This window comes from Somniosus microcephalus, chromosome 19, assembly GCF_052327205.1.
Source record: "Somniosus microcephalus isolate GS21.2 chromosome 19, FLI_Smic_1.0, whole genome shotgun sequence".
Taxonomy (NCBI): Eukaryota; Metazoa; Chordata; class Chondrichthyes; order Squaliformes; family Somniosidae; genus Somniosus; species Somniosus microcephalus.
This window is the reverse complement of record NC_141005.1, coordinates 34,512,702-34,528,444: the sequence shown is the minus strand read 5'-3', so window position 1 is coordinate 34,528,444 and position 15,743 is coordinate 34,512,702. Positions and strand designations below refer to the sequence as shown.

Below are 15,743 nucleotides of genomic sequence, written 5' to 3'. Positions count from 1 at the left end.
GAAGAAAATGTCAGTAAAAGCACTTCAAAGGCAGCCAGCACAGGAGTGGGACTTTGCAACAGAAGTTTAACAACCTCAATAGCAAAGAAACCATATATGCAACGCATGGAAAAGCTCTATATAAATGCAAGTCTTTTTTTCATTCTGCCTATTTCAGGTCCAGCTAATAATCTTAATAGTTATAACGGAAGTAACCTAGGTTGAGGGCAGGTGGCCACAGCCTCAGTCAGTGCTGCTCTGTAACCAGCGCTGTGGGCTTTCCATGTTCACTCCCTTTTGGGGAAGCAGCTCACCTCTGAGTGCCTAATGTGTACTTTATTGGGGAACATGAGTGTGAAGCTATAGCTGTCACTTTGTAATATAGGAGGCATGTTGGTACATGAGCATTTTATACTACTTCAGTTAAAACATAATGTATTTGTTTAAATCTAAGTGAATAGCAATGGTTCTAAATTTATACTAAATCATTAGAATGTATAATCTTTAAGACAGTGGCATTTAAATGACTGTGGCTAAGATTAACAGGAAAGTCAAAAAAAAACCTCATATATATTACTAAAGCCTTGATTATAGTGTGTAAAGTAAAAGCTCATCTTTGTTTTATTTGTCAAATCTGTAATTTTTCATCCGAACAAGCAGCTCCTACTCCATGTTGGAAGCAGTATTTTTTTGAGTAATTGGTCTGTAACTCCATTGGCAATAACACTATTTAGCTACAACAAAAAGGAGCCTCTATTTCTTTGCATTCTCCTCCAATACCCCTGTTTCCATTCTTTTATACTTCTACCGTGCATGCAAACCATACAAATAGCAGCCCAATCTATTCATGGCATTAACTTGCTAAGCTTGCTAGGAATTTACTTTGTTGTTTGTCCCTATAATCACTTTTTAATTTAGTTTTTCACTTATGGATAAGTATAATGTTGGCTCATGGGTAGGATAAGATATTTTCAATAGTATTATCTTTAAATAATTTAATTAAATCAATTAGGAGGTTATTTTTAATCATATTCTTGATTTGAAAACCGGTTTATTCAAAGCTGAAAATTACTTTCAAAGTTTCAGCTCCAGTCTTCTGTAGAGAGAAAAGTGATAAAAACAAGATAGGCCATCTCCAATTAATTTTTGGGGCAAGTTAAAATTCCATTTTATGAATACAGGTAGAACGTCCCGAATCCGGCAACCTCGGGACCGAGGCCAAGCTGGTTTTCGGGACTTCGGAACGTGTTTCTGATGTCCGAAGTCCGGAAACGCCTGAGCCCAGGTTGAGATATTTCCGGACTTCGGACATCATTAACACGTGCCGAGTCCAGAAATGCCTGGGCCCAGGTTCCGGTTTTTGGTAATAACAACAGAAAATGCTGGAAAAACTCAGCAGGCCAGGCAACATCCGTGGAGAGAAATTAGAGTCAACGTTTCAGGTCAAAACCCTTTGTCAAGACTGAAAAAGCACAGGAAATGAAACAGATTAAGAGGCCAGTTTGGGGGCTGGGAGAGAACAAAAGAGAAGTGAAGAGACATTAAGAGGTATTCAAAACCAGACGAGATTGTGATAGGACTAGTGGAGACAAAAGACAGCTCTAGATTAGGTGTGAAATGTGCTGGTAGAATGGGAGACCGCTGCCATGTGGGAGAGAGAAAAAGGGGGAGGGAAAAAAAAGAGAAAAGACACAAACCAAGTGTGGATAAAAAATATAAGTAAAAATGTAATAGGGGCCAAGGTTATGATCCGAAATTGTTGAACTCGATATTGAGTCCGGAAGGCTGTAAAGTGCCTAATTGGAAGAGGAGGTGCTGTACCTCGAGCTTACGCTGGGTTTCCATGGAACAATGCAAGAGCTCGAGTATGGTGAGGTCTGAGTGGGAATGGGGCGGTGAATTAAAATGACAGGCGACCGGAAGCTCGGGGTCACCCTTACGGACTGAACGGAGGTGTTCCGCAAAGCGGTCACCCAATCTGCGTTTGGTCTCCTCAATGTAGAGGAGACCACATTGTGAGCAGCGAATGCAGTATACCAGATTGCACGAAGTATAAGTAAATTGCTGTTTCACCTGGAAGGGGTGTTTGGGGCCCTGGACAGTGGGAAGGGGGGAGGTATAGGGGCAGGTGTTGCATCTCCTGCACTTGCACGGGAAGGTGCCGGGCGAAGGGGAAGGGGTGCTGGGGGTGATAGAGGAGTGGACTAGGGTGTCTCGGAGGGAGCGGTCCCTCTGGAATGCTGAAAGGGGAGGGGAGGGGAAGATGCGTTTGGTGGTGGGATCACGTTGGAGGTGGCAGAAATGGCGGAGGATGATCCGTTGAATGTGGAGGCTGGTGGGGTGAAAGGTGAGGACAAGGGGAACCCTATCGTGGTTCCAGGAGGGAGGGGCAGGGACGAGGGCAGAAGTGCGGGAGATAGAACGGACACGGTAGAGGGGAATCCTTGGTTGAGGAAAAAGGAAGACATGTCGGAAGCACTGGTGTGGAAGGTGGCATCGTCGGAGCAGATGCGGCGGAGACGGAGAAACTGGGAGAATGGAATATCCTTTCAGAAGGCGGGGTGGGAGGAAGTGTAGTCCAGGTAGCTGTGGGAGTCAGTGGGCTTGTAGTGATTGTTGGTCAATAACCTATCTCCAGAGATGGAGACGGCGAAGTCGAGGAAGGGAAGAGTTGGAGATGGACCATGTGAAGGTGAGGGAAGGGTGGAAATTGGAGGCAAAGTGAATTAATTTGTCTAGTTCAGGGCGAGAGCAGGAAACGGCACCGATACAGTCATCAATGTACCGGAAAAAGAGGTAAGGGAGGGGACCCGAGTAGGACTGGAACAAAGAGTGTTCCACATATCCCACGAAAAGGCAGGCATAGCTAGGACCCATGCAGGTACCCATAGCAACACCTTTTGATTTGGAGGAAATGAGTGGAGTCAAAGGAGAAGTTGTTCAATGTGAGAACAAGTTCAGCCAGGCGGAGGAGGGTGGTGGTGGATGGGGACTAGTCGGTTTTTGGTAAGCCTCCTTCGGTGTCCGGATTCCGGAACATTTTACAGATTCCGGACCCCTGCCACCAATCGTCCGGTTTCTGGAACTCTGGATTTGGGACGCTCAACCTGCACGAACTTCAACTACAATTTGATCTGTTCAGATTTATGATTGTGTAACCAAGTTTGGTCCTTTTTTATATTTGCAGAAAATAGCAGAAATGCAACAATGTGTAAATGTGTACAATTATTATCAGAATATATTAGCTGCCTCATTGCTTTTAAAGTGTATATTTTAAGCTGCATAAAATAAAATTATGAAGATCCTTTGAGTGAACTGTTCCAAAAAATGTTTTCCATTTTTCAGTGAGTGTTGCCTTGATATCCTTTGTAAATTGACATTGATTTTTTTTCATGAATGCAATATTTGTCTTCACGGTTTGACGACCGAGTTACCATTTGAATATAAAGTCTTTAAACTAGCACGCAAGAAGTTTAATTCCAAAATAATTTCAATTAAGCATATTTTTAATCTAAGGTTCACTCGATCCTATTCATTGTTAGAAATCTGATAAATTCTTCTTCCTAATGTTCTATCAAAGGAATGTGTTTTAATAGTTGAAAAGCTCATTTAGTGGTAGGTTTAAATATCCCAGGTGCTGATTTCAGCCAGGCTGCCTGGGGATACATCTAGTGAAGGCACTGAGCTCTTGAGAGGCAGAGTGATAAACAGAAGCTCCAAGGGTAAGGAAATCCGTGCTACACTTGTGTACCATCTAACATATGGCTGGGGGTTGGCTGACTTGGCCATAGAACGGCATATGGCATGGGGGGGAAACCTAAAGGTGGAGAGAGAATATATACAGTATTGCAGAGATCTAATATTTTCCCCCCAATTAATTTGCATCGATGCATTTCAAGTAACATCTTTCCAATATGTGCCACTTTTAGTCCTAGAGCCAAAAGCAGAAATATTTGAAATTGTAGCACTCCAAAGCTCTCAACATAAAGTTTTAGATTCGTATGTGATAAAGCAAAGCGTAAGAAAAATTTGTACCAAGGAAATGGGCCTTTTCTGTAATGAAGGGCAAGTGATGCTGCAATTTCATTTATTTAGCCATTTTTTCCTAGGTGCTTATATTTGGGATCTATAGCTGGTGTTTGCAGTCCATTCAAATGACTTGTTTTAAGTGCAGCTTGATTTAATATGCACTAAAATTCAAAACCTATTCTGATTTTGTTCGAATGCTTCATTAATTTTGGTCAATTTTTAATGTTTTTTTAATTAAATTTCCTCTTGCAACAGAACTGGCGAATTAACGAATCGCCTGTCATCTGATACTCAGATCATTCAGAATACTTTAACAGTAAGTATAAGACCAAACAACAATACAAGAGGGTTGCATCTTCAGTATAAATAAAATACATATTATTTGGTGTTTTCCTTTTAACAGAACCGGAGGTAAATGCATAAATAAGAACATAATAGAATATATGTATAAAATCCACTCAAGGTGTTTAAGTGTCCTATTAAGCGATTCAAATGATATCTCTCTCTTGTTCACTTGTGTTTATATATCTCTCTCTTCACTTGTGTTTATATATAATAAAAATAAATAAGTGTTACTGTAAATATAGTGAGGGTGAAAGTCAGCGTGACAATGCTCTGGGTGCTCCATTTAGTTGATGTGTGATTACTGGAATTTAGTCTTCAGTAGATTACTGGAAGGCAAATACACCAGTTGCAACTTTGCTTCTTACCATCACTATTTGTACAGTGATGGTGCTTCTGTACAGCAAAGGGTGTTTTATCATCTGTCGTGTGTGAGAAGTGTAACTGATGAAATACGAATAAACTGATGTATAAAAATTACAAGACAATGGCAGTACAGATATTAATTTTAAATGGGTAAGTCATGATTTTGCATTATGTTTTTATTGCAGGTAAACCTGTCCATGTTGCTGCGATACACATTTCAGATAATTGGTTCTATAGTTCTTATGTTTGTTGTAAGCCCAGCGTTGACTGGAGTGCTCCTTGCCTCTGTCCCGGTTGTTGCAATTGGAGGGGTTCTATATGGTGAGTTGGAGAAAAGTGTCGTTATTGGGTCACATTCACATGCACAAGCAACTAATAGTCAGCTGCAGTATATTGTCCATTTCTATCCTGCTACCATGAATTTTTGTTGGATTTTTTTTTTTTTCTTTTCCTTTTTTAATACTTTTTCGCTTGTGTTTAAACACTTTTTGCCCCTGTGTCCTAGCTTTACTATTACTGCTTGGCTCGATTACTTTGCTTCATAGACCTTGATGCAGATTAATGCTGCTGTTCCCACCACAACAGTATTATATAGTACATAGTGTTATAGTACTTGCAGCACAGAAACAGGCCATTCGGCCCAACAGCTCCATGCTGGTGTTTATGCCCCATACGAGCCTCCTCCCACCCTTCTTCTAACCCCATCAGCATATCCTCTATTCCTTTCTCCCTCATGTGCTTATCAAGCTTCCCCTTAAATGCATCTATGCTAGTCGCCTCAAGTACTCCTTGTGGTCGTGAGTTCCACATTCTAACCACTCTTTGGGCAAAGATTTATCCTGAATTTCCCTCTTGGTTTTATTAGTGACTATAGTGGTCCTGAATTTGCGGTCGGAGGCGTACCTCCGGAGTACGGAGAGTTCGGGTCCTGGGCCTCCCAGGCGTACGCCTGCGTAAAGGCCCACGGGTCCCAGTGACGCAGGCAGTTCGGAAGCGCCCCTGAGGGCACATGGGCCGGGTCCTCCAATGACAGAGGACGATTCCATTTACGAATGGAATCCTCATAAACCCTAATGGAATCCCGAAATAATTAAACAATTTAGACAATTGCAATAAAAATAAATGTTCTAATTTTCAAATTTAATTAAAAGTACCTTCAATACAGCAAATACAATAAAAATAAAAACATTTGAAAAATAATTTTAAACATTTTAATCTGGGCCAAAATTTGCATAAACTAACTTTTAAAGGTTTGTGCACTCTTTATTTAAAATTTTTTAATTTAACATTAAAATTAATATTAACCCACACATTGGCAAAAGCAGGCCCTACTCCTGCTTTTACCAGGCGTAAGAGTTTCATGGGCATTTTTAAAACATTTTTTATTCGTTTATGGGATGTGGGTGTCGCTGGCAAGGCCAGCATTTATTGCCCATCCCTAATTGCCCTTGTGAAGGTGGTGGCAGTGAAAGTGATTTTCTAGTCGATTCAGTAGATCTGTCATGGCATACCTTGACAGATTACAAGTTCCGGGTTTTTGTGAAAACCCCGAACTTGCGGGGCCTTTCAGAAGGCTAATGACAGCGTACGCTCATCGGGACCGCAAATTCCGGGCCCTTCTATTTATGCCCTCTAGTTCTAGTCGCCCCTGCAAATAGAAGCATCTTCTCTACGTCTCCCTTATCAAACCCTTTGATAATCTTAAAGACCTCTATCGGGTCACTCCTCAGTCTACTCTTTTCTAGAGATTCTGTTGAATGTTTCCTGATGGGTATATCCTCTCAGTTCTGGCATCATCATTCTAATAAATCACTTTTGCACCTTCACTGGTGCCTCTATATCCTCCTTTTTATAATATGGAGACCAGAACTGTGCACAGTACTTCAAGTGTGGTCTAACCAAGGTTCCACACAAGTTTAACATAACTTCCCTGCTTTTCAATTCCATCCCCCTAGAAATATACCCCAATGCTTGGTTTGGTTTTTTTATGGCCTTATTATCCTGCATCACTACTTTGTGATTTGTGTATCTGTACCCCTAGATCCCTTTGCTCTTCTGCCTCATATAGACTCTTGTCCATGCAGTATGTGGCTTCCTTATTCTTCCTACACCAGCTCACTTATCTATATTGAAATTAATTTGTCAATTAACCGCCCATTCTGCAAGTTTCTTAATTTCTTGTATTTTGTCACAACCTTCCTTTGTATTAACCACACCTCCCAATTTGGTGTCGTCCGCAAATTTGGAAATTGTACTTTCGATTCCCGAGTCCAAATTGTTAATGTAAATTGTGAACCGTGGCCACAGCACCGATCCTGTGGAACACCACTTCCCACCTTTTGCCAGTCTGAGAATCTGCTGATGCTAATTCAGCTTTCACTTTTAAATAAAAGTATTCAAAAATTAACAAAAATAGTTAAGAATAAAAGGCTGTTGATCATAGCTCTCTAAATGTTTTTAATGGAAATTGATAGTGGTATTCTGTCTTCCAAAGAGACGGAAATAGTAGTGTTAAGAGACATTAAGATTTTCTGTGACTCATTTTGCTCAGAATCCCATTGTGTGATGCCAACACAGAGTTCAGCCATCTCTAAGAGGACTCCCAAAACATCAGTTATCTGTGACCAGCCGAACAGGCTATCTTCTTATGTCGAAGCTGAGCAAGAATTAAGTAACTTAAAAGTTGTCAGCTGCCAGACTGTACTTTTACAAACAATACCAGATTGAGACAGATGTTTTATTTGTCCAGAGATTGCCTTGACATTCTTTTTCTTCCAATTAGAAAATTGTATAATAGGGTATTGTACTATGTAGTTCAAAGACATTTTTATTCTATGGAAATTCTTTCAACATTGCTCCTGTGGACTTGTTTCTGCCATTTATTCTTTTGGAACTCCGTTTCCAGCTCAGGATTTGGTAATTGAGTTGACGAGGAACACATAATTGTTGTAGGCTTTTTGTCGCTCAGTATTTACTGATGGTGGATTCAAAAAAATTAATATAACTAAGCAAGAGAATCTGTAAAATGCTGTACTGTTGTATGTTTCAGCATTTTTCAAAAGATGAGTTTTAACAATTGGTTGAAAATGATACATCAGCTGCTCAGTTAAAAACTCATTCTTCGAGAGGGTGATAACATAGGTTGGTTTATGTTGATTATCCAGGAGAGTTTGTGAAGAGATTACGAAAAAAATTCCAGGATGAACTGGCAGCCGTCGGCACAACGGCAGAAGAGACCATCTCTGACATTCGTACTGTGAGGACCTTCTGCAGTGAAAAGAAATCTGAAGAACAGTATGACAAAGGAATAGATAAAAGCTATCTGATTGGAAAAAAGTTGGCTCTGGCAGAAGGTATTGTTCAGTGTTTTTTTCTGAATTTTAAATGATTAAGTTGCAAAAAATCCTTTTTATTCCAACTACAGTTATGTATTAAGCTCTCCTATATATTGTACTCATCTTCAGTTTTTTTTTTATATCCATCTACTGTTGATTAACTCAGCTCAGTGGGGGAAAATGTTGCTATCAAGGGCAGTAATAGATATTTCAGTGTACTGTATTAAGATACCTAATTTTATTTGGCATGACTTTTATGGCTGGAGAAATCAAAAATGAGATTTTGACAGTATGCTTGTTAAAAGAAAATCATAAAATGACTAATAAAATCAAACCTTTTGAAAGCTGCAGTTATATTTCCGCAGAATATTTTATTTCAGGAATGCTACGAATTAAGAAATTTAGTGTGGTTCTCTACAATTTCTGAATTGTTCCTGGAGCATTATTAGAACATTGCATAATACTTTTCATTGCTTGAAAGTTGAACAGGTCTTTCACTATTGCTAGAGGCATTTCAAACTCAAGCCTGGTGTCACCTAATCATTACTTCTTCACTTATCTTGTCTTCTAATTCCTATTCATTTCAACATGGACACACTCTGCCCTGCACTACTACCCAGTTTATAATTTTTTTTTAAATAGTGGTATCACATAATTTTTTTTATATAGAATTTTTTTTCAAACTCATTTTCCGTCGTTCTATTGTAATTACTGCAATGGCAGTCAAAAAAGTGCCATACTTAAGAACTTTATTTGTGGGAATATTATAATATCTTTCTTTGGCACCTTAACAAAATAAGCCGCCTATGTCCAAATTTGTGCAGTTGTAGATGGCAATGTTTTGTTAGATTTCAGGGTTTTGGTGAGCAGGACCAACTGACAACACCTGACTGATCTGGGGATGAGTTCATTTTGCTGACCACTGCCAGATAGTTTGAGTGTTGCTTTCAGTTCTTCCACAGAACTGCAGTGCAGGTACGGATGTTTTGTTACCAGGAGTAACATATTGATCAAATAATGTTGCTGTCCTGTCATGTGATTGACTGCGTTACAAAATTAACAAATTAATTCAGTTTTAATATTTTCATCCTTGTTTTCAAATCCCTCCATTGCCTCGCCCCACCCTATCTCTGTAACCTCCTCCAGCCTTACAATCCGCCGAGATCTCTGTGCTCTGCCAATTCTGGCCCCTTGCACATCCCCGATTTTCATCACTCCACCATTGGCGGCTGTGCCTTCAGCTGCCTAGGCCCTAAGCTCTGGAATTCCCCCCCCTAAACCCCTCTACCTCTCCTCCTTTTAAGATGCTCCTTAAAGTCCGCTCGGTGTCAAATTTTGTTTGATAACGCTCTTGTGAAGTGCCTTGGGATGGTTTACTATGTTAAAGGTGCTATATAAATGCAAAATGTTGGCGTTGATCGTGTTAAAGCATCTAAAGATATGCCAGTGATACAGTTATTGGCTCATTTTGGGCAGCAAAATTAATGGCAACAAAATGAATGGAATACCATCCGTTTTCCACGTCAGGACTTTGAAAAATGCAAGAAGCCACTTTCAGATGCAGATTTTAGAGAATTTAGGTGGCAGTTGTTCCTAATAGATATGTCAAATATATCCTTTTTTCTTTGACCACTGGCTGCACTGCAGACAGTTTTATCTTCTACTGATTGACATCATCTGCTTTAAAAGCCATGCAGCTTACTTCAAGCTATGTTGAGATGTTGGTGCTGGCCCCGATTTGTTTACACAAAGACTATTTACAAACTTGCTGTCTGCTGCTGTTTTGTAGCTTTTATAGCTTGTATTCTGCTGCTCATAGCCCAATGGAGCATATTGTCATCTTAACATGCCTGTGTAAAATATGATGCTGGTGTTTTTTGATGTGGGTTACACTGATGAATCCTAAACTGTACTATCTTCATGAAAAAGAGACTAGCAACCATTCTTTGGGAGAAAAACCAGATAAAATATGTTTGTCATGATGTATGCAAATTGACACCACAGGGATAACTTTCTGACTTCATGCCTTCACCGGGGAGCCTCACCCACTGGGAGCACATTGGAAATTTGGAGGTGTTCTGTGCCTGACTTCCCAACCATGAATTTAAATGGTCATAAAATCCGAGTGTGTACATGAATTTCAAATATGTGTCTACTGGAGACAAATTACCTGCAGTCTGTCTTGACACTATTTAGATCATTGTGTTGTATTGCAAACAAAGTTCAAGAAAAGTGCTTCCATTTTTTTTCTGCCATTGCATCCTCGGAAGCTAAGTGCAGCAGTGTGTATTTAAAACCCGCCATAGAAATTCATTTCTGGTGACTCTAATCCCTAAATACATTATTTGGTGTTTTAAGGCTGCTGAAAGAGATGCATGATGAATAGTTCTACAGGCTTTGATTCTAAAAGATTGTTAAGATTTAAAGTTCGGAAGTACGCACGAATAAGTTAATTGGAATAATGTCATTCTGCTAATTACTGTAGTTTATACAGTGATTGTTGATTGCAGTCATTGGGATGATACCCAAAGGCATTTTTAAAATACTGATGTCAACATTTTAGTAACAAATACCAAAATCCAGCCTCTTTGGGATATAGGATCGTGGTTGCAGGCACTTTAATTACTCTTGTAACTTCTAAATATAATCTGTAAGAGCAATCAGTATTTTTATACTGATAATGAACCTCTTTTGTATGATTAATTCAGATTTGTTTAATTCAAGTTCTGATTTAATTTTTAGGACTAAATTCCCACATTGCTCTGTTATTTATTTTGCTTAATTCAAATGATTGGATAATACACATTTCCTGAGTACAGAAATGACTTCAAATTATCAGGTACAGGCTGTATTTCTTCAATGGTTAGTTTTTGCCAATAACTTCCCCCTCCATTTATTTTATTTATTCTATGAGTTTCTTACTTTGGATATTCTTTCTTTTTTAAGGGTCATTCAACGGGCTGGTGCTGACTATCTCGCAGGTAAGTGAAGACCTGCTCCTCGCGAGAAAGTTAGGAGAAAATTCGTAGTTTAACAAAATCTACTTGCCAAAGGACTGTACGCGTCTGCAAGTTTTTGCAATTCTGCTTTTTATCCAGTCACAATTTGTGTCTGCCAAACATTGCAGAAATGCATTTGATTTACAAGGTTACCTCAAAGTGATAGTGTGAATGTGTATCGCTCGGTTGATGGAGGAGAACAGGAACAAATACAACCTAATGTGAGACACATTTTTCAAAAGCAGGACCAATGTTGCCAGTAGCCCAGACCTTTAAATGATAAATATATCTGTAAAGCACAATTTATCAAGCAGTAAAAAAGGCTACAAGTTCAACCCCAATCCTGATTGGTATTGAATAGCTTGTATCCAGGTTCCCATGATAGTGTGTCTGTTGTGTAAGGATTCCAATTAATGTGGACTTACAAACAGAATGAAATAGACTGGTTTTAATGCGGTATGAGAATTTGTCAGGCTTTGGACTGAAGCCACAGGATAGACTGCCCTGTGGGGTTTTTGGTCTTAAAAACACTTGAGCTGCCTATAGATTGCATTACTGCAGGAATTGCACAATTGCTATTGTCTGCAAAGATATTGAGTGTTACTAGGCCATTCAACGATTTTTAACTTTTGAATGCACTAAACTTTGTGAATTTTGAGTTAGTTGACTTGCACATTGAGGAGTGTGTATTAAATCCATCCTGTTGGTAAGTATTTTACTAGTTCATAAGGAATGTGCAGTCTCGAAAGTTCTGGCTTAATTTGCGTTAATCCTTTGCCCAGATCTGAGATATATTCAGCTGACTGCAAGTGTTTTTCCCTTGTGTGTACTGTACTTTGTCATACTTACAAAGCTCTTTAAAACTGAACAAATTTACAATTAAAATATTGGGAGGCATGAATAGAGCATAATACCCATAGTGAAAGAAAATGATCCTAAGTAAGGAGGATCAGAAATGCTAACCTTATGAATGATTTTATGAAGGTACTCATCAGTAGGATACCCCTTGTGTTCCTTAAAACATTATGATGTATATTATTTGTCCTTATCAGAGTATTTTCTTTTACTCCCGGCTGCATTTTTCTGAGCTTGTGGCAGGCTGGCTTGTGCAGATTAATTCCATATGTTGCATCTGTTTTCAGACTAAAGAACTGTAGCTAACTGTCAGTAGCTCAATCAACACTTCTCCATTGTATGTGACTAGATGCACAGATGTACTGTCTTCACTGAAACTTTATTTTCTGCGTTAGTTGCCACTGTTGTAACCCTTGAAGTATGTCCTTAAAATAAATGGGAATTCTGGCTTGTTTTGGTTGGATTGTGATTGAAAAGTTTATTAAGTACTTGTCCTTTTTTGTAATCATTTTGTCTGAGCCTTCCATCTTATTAATGTATGTGGAACTGGAAATGTGCTGTTCATATTTTTATAGCTGCTTTTTCATTACTTTGCGTAACCCAAGACCACAGTTTTCCAAACTTGACCTAAAACAGTTTTATGTACTTTATTTCTTGCTGCTGTCTGCTTTTGCAATTTTACTACTTCGACAACATGTTTATTGTTACGCCTTATTCATACAGATCAGGCTTTAATCACCACTAACATTGGCCAGAAAAGTGATCTGCTTACCTTATGGCTCAAAGTTTATCCAGTGACCATGAACATAGGCAGCAGTAGCATAGTGGTTATATTACTGGACTAGTAATCCAGAGGCCAGGACTAATAATCCAGAGATATGGAATTAAAATTCAGTTAATTAAATAAATCTGGAATAAAAAAGCTAGTATCACTACTGGACTGCTGTAAATACCCATCTGTTTCGGCTCTCTGAAATGGCCTAGCAAGCCACTCAGTTGTAACAAACCACTGCAAGAAACAATAATAAGAATAAAACCAGACGGACCACCCGGCATCGACCTCGGCAGCAGCTTCAGACACGGCACACCCAGCCCAGTCGACCCTGCAAAGTCCTCCTTTGAGAGAGCTGTCCCACAGCCTAACCTAGTCATACTCACAGAATCATACCTTTCAGCCAATGTCCCAGACTCCTCCATCACCACCCCTGGGTATGTCCTGTCCCACCGGCAGGACAGACCCACCAAAGGTGGCAGCACAGTGGTATACAGTCGGGAGGGAGTGGCCCTGGGAGTCCTCAACATTGACTCCGGACCCCATGAAGTTTTATGGCATCAGGTCAAACATGGGCAAGGAAACCTCCTGCTGATTGCCACCTCCCTCAGCTGATGAATCAGTACTCCTCCATGTTGAACACCACTTGGAAGAAGCGCTGAGGGTAGCAAGGACACAGGATGTACTCTGGGTGGGGGACTTCAATGTCCATCACCAAGAGTGGCTCGGTAGCACCACTGCTGGCCGAGTCCTGAAGGACATAGCTGCCAGACTGGGCCTGCAGCACGTGGTGAACGAACCAACATGAGGGAAAGACCTACTTGACCTCGTCCTCACCAATCTACCTATTGTAGAAGCATCTGTTCATGACAGTATTGGTAGCAGTGCTTGTGGAGATGAAATCCCGTCTTCACACTGAGGACACCCTCCATTGTGATGTGTGGCACTAACACTGCTAAATGGGATAGATTCAGAACAGATCTAGCAGCTCAAAACTGGGCATCCATGAGGCGCTGTGGGCCATCAATAGCAGCAGAATTGTATTCCACCACAATCTGTAACTTAATGGCCCGACATATCCCTCACTCTGCCATTACCATCAAGCTAGGCGACCAACCCTGGTTCAATGAGGAGTGTAGAAGAGCATGCCAGGAGCAGTACCTAAAAATGAGGTGCCAACCTGGGGAAGCTGCAACACAGGACTACATGGCCTAGAAATTGAGTTTGCGCTGCGCCAGGGCTTTAGCGCCGGAAGTTAGCGCCGGCGCTAAGTCCCTTTGCGCGCGCCAAAAATTCAGTAGCGCCGCGCCCAAACGGCTGCCGGCGCTACTGAAGGGTTTTAGCGCCTGAAAACTGGCGCAACGCGCCGCATTGCAGTGCTATTCCGGCGCTGCGGCGCCCGCTGCGGTGCGGCAGGCTCGGGAAGTGCAGGCCTCCTCCTTCCGTTAAGGAGGAGCTGCCTGCACCCGGCCGCGGCCCGCGCAAATCTCTTCAAAAATGAGCCCGGCACCTCGGACAAGTGCCGGGCTTGCATCTGTTCCGGGGGGGGGGAAGTCCGGGGAGGGAGCTGCGGGCAGGCGGCCGGCGGGAAAGCGGCCGGCCGCCGCGCCTCCTTAAAGCGCCGGCGCAGACTCCGGCAACACTCGTTTGCCGGAGTCTTAGTTGCGGCTGCCACTGGCGAGGCGGCCGCAACTGAATTTCGGCTTGGGGCCGGGTTACCACGGCAACCGGGATGCTGCGCACACCGATGACGTCATCGGTGCCAGCGCAGCGCTACCGGTCTACCGCCGCGGAAGGGCCCCAGGCAATTTAGGAACCGGCGCCAATTGCAGCGCTAGGCCCTCTAGCACCGCAAAATCGGTGCTAAGGGCACTGAATTTCTAGGCCCATGTATGCTAAACAACGGAAGCAGCATGCTATAGACAGAGCTAAATGATCCCACAATCAAAGGATCAGATCAAAGCTTTGCAGTCCTGACACCACATCTTGAATGGTGGTAGATAATTAAATAACTGATGGGAGGAGGAGGCTCCATGGTCATCCCCATCCACAATGATGGCGGAGCCTAGCGCAGAAGTGCAAAAGATGAGGCTGAAGCGTTTGCAACCATCTTCAGGCAGAAGTGCCGAGTGGATGATCCATCTCTGCCTCCTCCTGTGGTCCCCACCACCACAGAAGCCATTCTTCAGCCAATTCAATTCACTCCATGTGATATCAAGAAACAGCTGATCGCACTGGATATAGCAAAGACTGTGGGCCCTGACAATATCCTGGCTGTTGTGCTGAAATCTTGTGCTCCAGAACTAGCCGCGCTTCCAGCCAAACTGTTCCAGTACAGCTAGAACACTGGCATCTAACCGACAATGTGGAAAACTGCCCAGATATGTCCTGTCCACAAAAAGCAGGACAAATCCAATCCGGCCAATTACCGCCCCATCAGTCTACTCTCAATCATCAGCAAGTGATGGAAGATGTTGTCGACAGTTTGAGTTCCCCCAGGACCACTCGGCTCCAGACCTCATTACAGCCGTGGTCCAAACATGAACAAAAGAGCTGAATTTCAGAGGTGAGGTGAGAGTGACTGCCCTTGACATCAAGGCAGCATTTGATCAAGTTTGGCGTCAAGGAGCCCTAGTAAAATTGAAGTCAATGGGAATCGTGGAAAATGCTACACTGCTGGAGTCATACCTAGCACAAAGGAAGATGGTTGTGGTTGTTCTGGCCAATCATTTCAGCCCCAGGACATCGCTGCAGGAGTTCCTCAGGGCAGTGTCCTAGGCCCAACCATTTTCAGCTGCTTCATCAATGACCTTCCCTCCATCATAAGATCAGAAGTGGGGACGTTTGCTGATGATTGCAGTGTTCAGTTCCCTTCGCAACTCCTCAGATAATGAAGCAGTCTATGCCCGTATGCAGCAAGACCTGGACGACATTCAGGCCCGGGCTGATAAGTGGCAAGTTACATTCGCGCCACACAAGTGCCAGGCAATGAGTATATCCAACAAGAGAGCGTCTGACCACCGTCCCATGACATTCAATGGCATTACCATCACCGTATCCCCCACC

At 41.8% G+C, this 15,743-nt stretch overlaps 1 protein-coding gene across 2 annotated transcripts in view; it reads left to right on the top strand.

The window, feature by feature from the left end:
* Nucleotides 1-15,743, top strand: part of LOC147104304 (uncharacterized) — a 171,511-nt gene that overhangs the window by 38,980 nt on the left and 116,788 nt on the right. For both annotated transcript variants that reach the window (XM_085961522.1, XM_085961521.1), the window contains exons 8-11: nt 4,264-4,324; nt 4,902-5,037; nt 7,881-8,069; nt 10,998-11,032. In XM_085961522.1, the coding sequence (XP_085817648.1) occupies nt 4,264-4,324; nt 4,902-5,037; nt 7,881-8,069; nt 10,998-11,032 (421 nt within the window). The remainder of the gene's footprint in view (nt 1-4,263; nt 4,325-4,901; nt 5,038-7,880; nt 8,070-10,997; nt 11,033-15,743) is intronic.